This window comes from Corvus brachyrhynchos, unplaced genomic scaffold (genome assembly GCF_000691975.1).
Source record: "Corvus brachyrhynchos isolate BGI_N302 unplaced genomic scaffold, ASM69197v1 scaffold479, whole genome shotgun sequence".
Lineage (NCBI taxonomy): Eukaryota > Metazoa > Chordata > Aves > Passeriformes > Corvidae > Corvus > Corvus brachyrhynchos.
This window is the reverse complement of record NW_008240089.1, coordinates 463317-466599: the sequence shown is the minus strand read 5'-3', so window position 1 is coordinate 466599 and position 3283 is coordinate 463317. Positions and strand designations below refer to the sequence as shown.

General features: G+C 60.6%; 1 protein-coding gene across 1 annotated transcript in view; it reads right to left on the bottom strand.

Moving 5' to 3' along the window:
- PLCD3 (phospholipase C delta 3) overlaps window positions 1-2720 on the bottom strand; it is a 10412-nt gene extending 7692 nt beyond the window's left edge. Inside the window, exons 1-2 of the mRNA XM_017744748.1 lie at window positions 2675-2720; window positions 860-1021 (exon numbers count right to left, since the gene is read on the bottom strand). Coding sequence (XP_017600237.1) covers window positions 860-1021; window positions 2675-2720 — 208 coding nt within the window. The remainder of the gene's footprint in view (window positions 1-859; window positions 1022-2674) is intronic.
- Between the last annotated feature and the right edge of the window lie 563 nt (window positions 2721-3283).

Here is a 3283-nt window from a genome sequence, read left to right as displayed (position 1 = left end):
GGACGGGGACGCTGCCAGGGGATGGAGCCGCCTTGCAGCGGTGCCAGCTCCAGGCACCCATCCCAGGCAAGAGGGTGGAAAGAGACGGGTGATGCCGGGGAGGGGGACAGAGTCTGGCCGGGATGGAGACGGGACCTTGTGCTGAGCCCAGGGGGCACGGGGACGGGTGGGGGCTCTTGCATGGGGTGTACTGGGAGGCCCTGGAAAGTTTTGGAAGGCTCTGGGAGCCACTAGGTGAAGTGGGTTGGAGTTCAGGTATTGGGTGGGGGTCCATATTCTGGACTGGATTCATAGGTCTGGGTCTGGATCCCAGGCTTGGGGTGCAAGTCCTGGACTGGGGTCTGAGTGCTGGGGGATGTCTGGGTCCTGGGTGGGGATCTGGGGTCCAGGTCACAGGTGGGGATCCAGGCAGGAATCTGGGTCACAGATGGAGGTCTGGGCCAAGTCTGGATTGTGGAGTTCCGTGGCCCAGGTGGGGTCTGGTTCTCACTGGGGGATTTGGGTCCTGGGCTGTGGTCTGGGTCTTGGGCTGGGGTCTGGAACTCAGGTGGGGTCTGGGTTCTGGGTGGGGGTCCAGGTCCTGGGGTAGAGTCTGGGTTCCAGATGGGGTTCCTGGACTGGGATCTGGGTCTCACATGGTGTCCGGATTCTGTGTGGGAGTCCAGGTCCAAGGCTGTGAACTAGGTCCTGGATTGGGATCTGGGTGCCAGGTGGGTGTCTGGATAGGGGTCTAGGTTCTTGGTAGGGCTTTAGGGGTGGGCTTGGGGCACTGCCCGGGTCCTGGCCCTCCCTGCAGTCATGCTGGTGCAGGATGTGTCCCGGTGTCCCCCAGCCCCCACGGGACAGTCCCAGCACTCACAGCTCTGGGGGGAGTGGGAGCGCCCGAAGCGTCCCTCGAAGCAGACGGTCACCCCGTCCTCCTGCAGGCGGAACAGCCGCTCCCTGGAGCCCCCCCTGGCCTTGACCTTCCAGAGCAGGGACCCCCGGAGCATCCGCTGGACGTCCTCATCCTCCGTCAGACCTGTGGGGACCAGCCTTGGGCTACTGGGGGAGTCTGGGAGGCACTGGAAGTTCTAGGGGGGTACTGGGAGTATGGGTTGGGAGGGGGGGGTTGGTGCACACCTGTGTGCACGTCTGTATCCTGTGGGATGGCACAGGATAAATGGGGCAGGACAGATGTGATGCAGTGGGATGGGATGGGATGGGATGGGATGGGATGGGATGGGATGGGATGGGACAGACACAATGGGACAGAACAACACAGCATGGCATGGGACAGGATGGAGGGATGGGACAGGACAGGGTGAGATAGACAGGAGAGGCGGATGGGATGGGATGGGATGGGATGGGATGGGATGGGATGGGATGGGACATGAATGACACAATGTGACAGTGCAGATGAGACAAGATGGGACAAGTAGAATTGGACAGGATGGGGTAGGGTAGACTGGACTGGATGGGACAGAGTGGGCAGGACAAACATGACGGGACAGGATGGGACAGGGCAGGCAGGGACAAGATGGGGCAGATGGGATGGGTCAGAGCAGATGGGATGGGGTGGGACAAACAGATTGGGATGGGGCAGGATTGTATGGGATGGGATGGAACAGGTCAGGATAGAACACCATAGGACAGGGCAGACAGGGCAGGATGGGATGTGATGGGACAGATGGGATGAGGCAGGAATAGGTTGGAATGGGATGGGACAGGCAGGAGAGGACAGACAGGACAAGCCACTGCCCTTGGGCCCCTTTGGAGCACTGTGTGGCTGTCCAAGGGGGACAGGACACAGCAGTGACACAGCCCAGCTGCTAAATCCCAGCAAAGCCGTCCGGATCCTGCATGGACAGTGCCAGGACGGTGCCAGCAGGGGAGCTCAGGCTGGGAACAATGATGGGATGGACTCGGGGGACTCGTGGGCCCACGCCTCAGCCATTCATGGAGCGGTTATTTCCTCCCTTTTTGTTTTGGCAGCCATTCCTAATATCCCCAGCGGCCATGTCCTGCTCTGGACGGAGATTCCACTCCTGGGCTGGGAAAGGGTGGTTTTGGGGCTCACAGGGACATCCTGAGCCAGCCATGGCCTCAGGGATGCAGCCACCAGCTGCCACCACCTCCTGCGTGGGTCACATCCTGCCCGAGGTGCAGGATGGAGGGCAGGTATGGACACGTGAATGCACGAGCATAGGGATGCATGGATGTATGGATACAGGTGCACGGGCACAGGGATGGACACACAGATTGCCAGATACAGGGGCACAGGTGTGTGGATGCACAGGTGCACATGGATGCTCAGGTACAGGGACTTATGGATGCATGGACATAGAAACGCAGGGACGCATGGACACATGGATGCAGGGACGCATGGACACACGGATATTCAGGTAGATGGATGCACAGGTGCCTGGATACAGGCACATGGACACACGGATGCATGGATACACATGCTCAGTCACAGGTCACGTGGACATAGGGATGCACTGATACACGGATGCAGGGATGTATGGATGCATGGAGACACGGATGCAGGGATGTACGGATGCACAGGTGCACAGACGCACTGCTGCGAGGACACACGGACACCTGGATCCACAAGCATGGATGCATGGACAGGCAGACACATGTTGTGCATGGACACAGGGGTGCTCCAAGACACAGGGATGCACAGACATACAGGCGCCAGGATGTACGGACACGTGGATGCAGGGACAGATGGACATGTGGACACATGGACACACGGATGTATGGATATAGAGGTACAGGGACAGATGGATGCATGGATGCACTGGTGCAAGGACACACAGAAACAGGGACACAGGGACACACAGACACGGACACACGGAGCTGCAGCAGCTCCAGGCACACAGCCCTGTGCCCAAAGCCGTGGGGCACAAGGCCAGACCTGGCCCTTCCCACTGCTCCCACTCCGGATTGGGCCGGCCACTCCCAGGGATGCACCCTGACCTTGCCAGGCACCCACTGCCCCTGCCTGGATTAGTGAACCTTGTGTGCCAGGAGCTCCATGGGCAGCACCCCTGGGTGGGGAAACTGAGGCAGGGTGTTGGGGAGGGTCCGGGGAGTGGGACCTGAACCCTGGAGGCGATAAACACCCTGAGCAAGGGGGCTCCTGTCACCTGTGACGTGGCCAAACCCCGACCCCGCTGTCCCCCAATGGCTGGGGCGATGCACAGCTACTCTGGGGTGACCTTGGGGACCCCTCCCATCCAGGGGGACCCTTCCCTGCTGTGGGGCACCCATCCACCTCGGGGACTCTCCCTGCCAG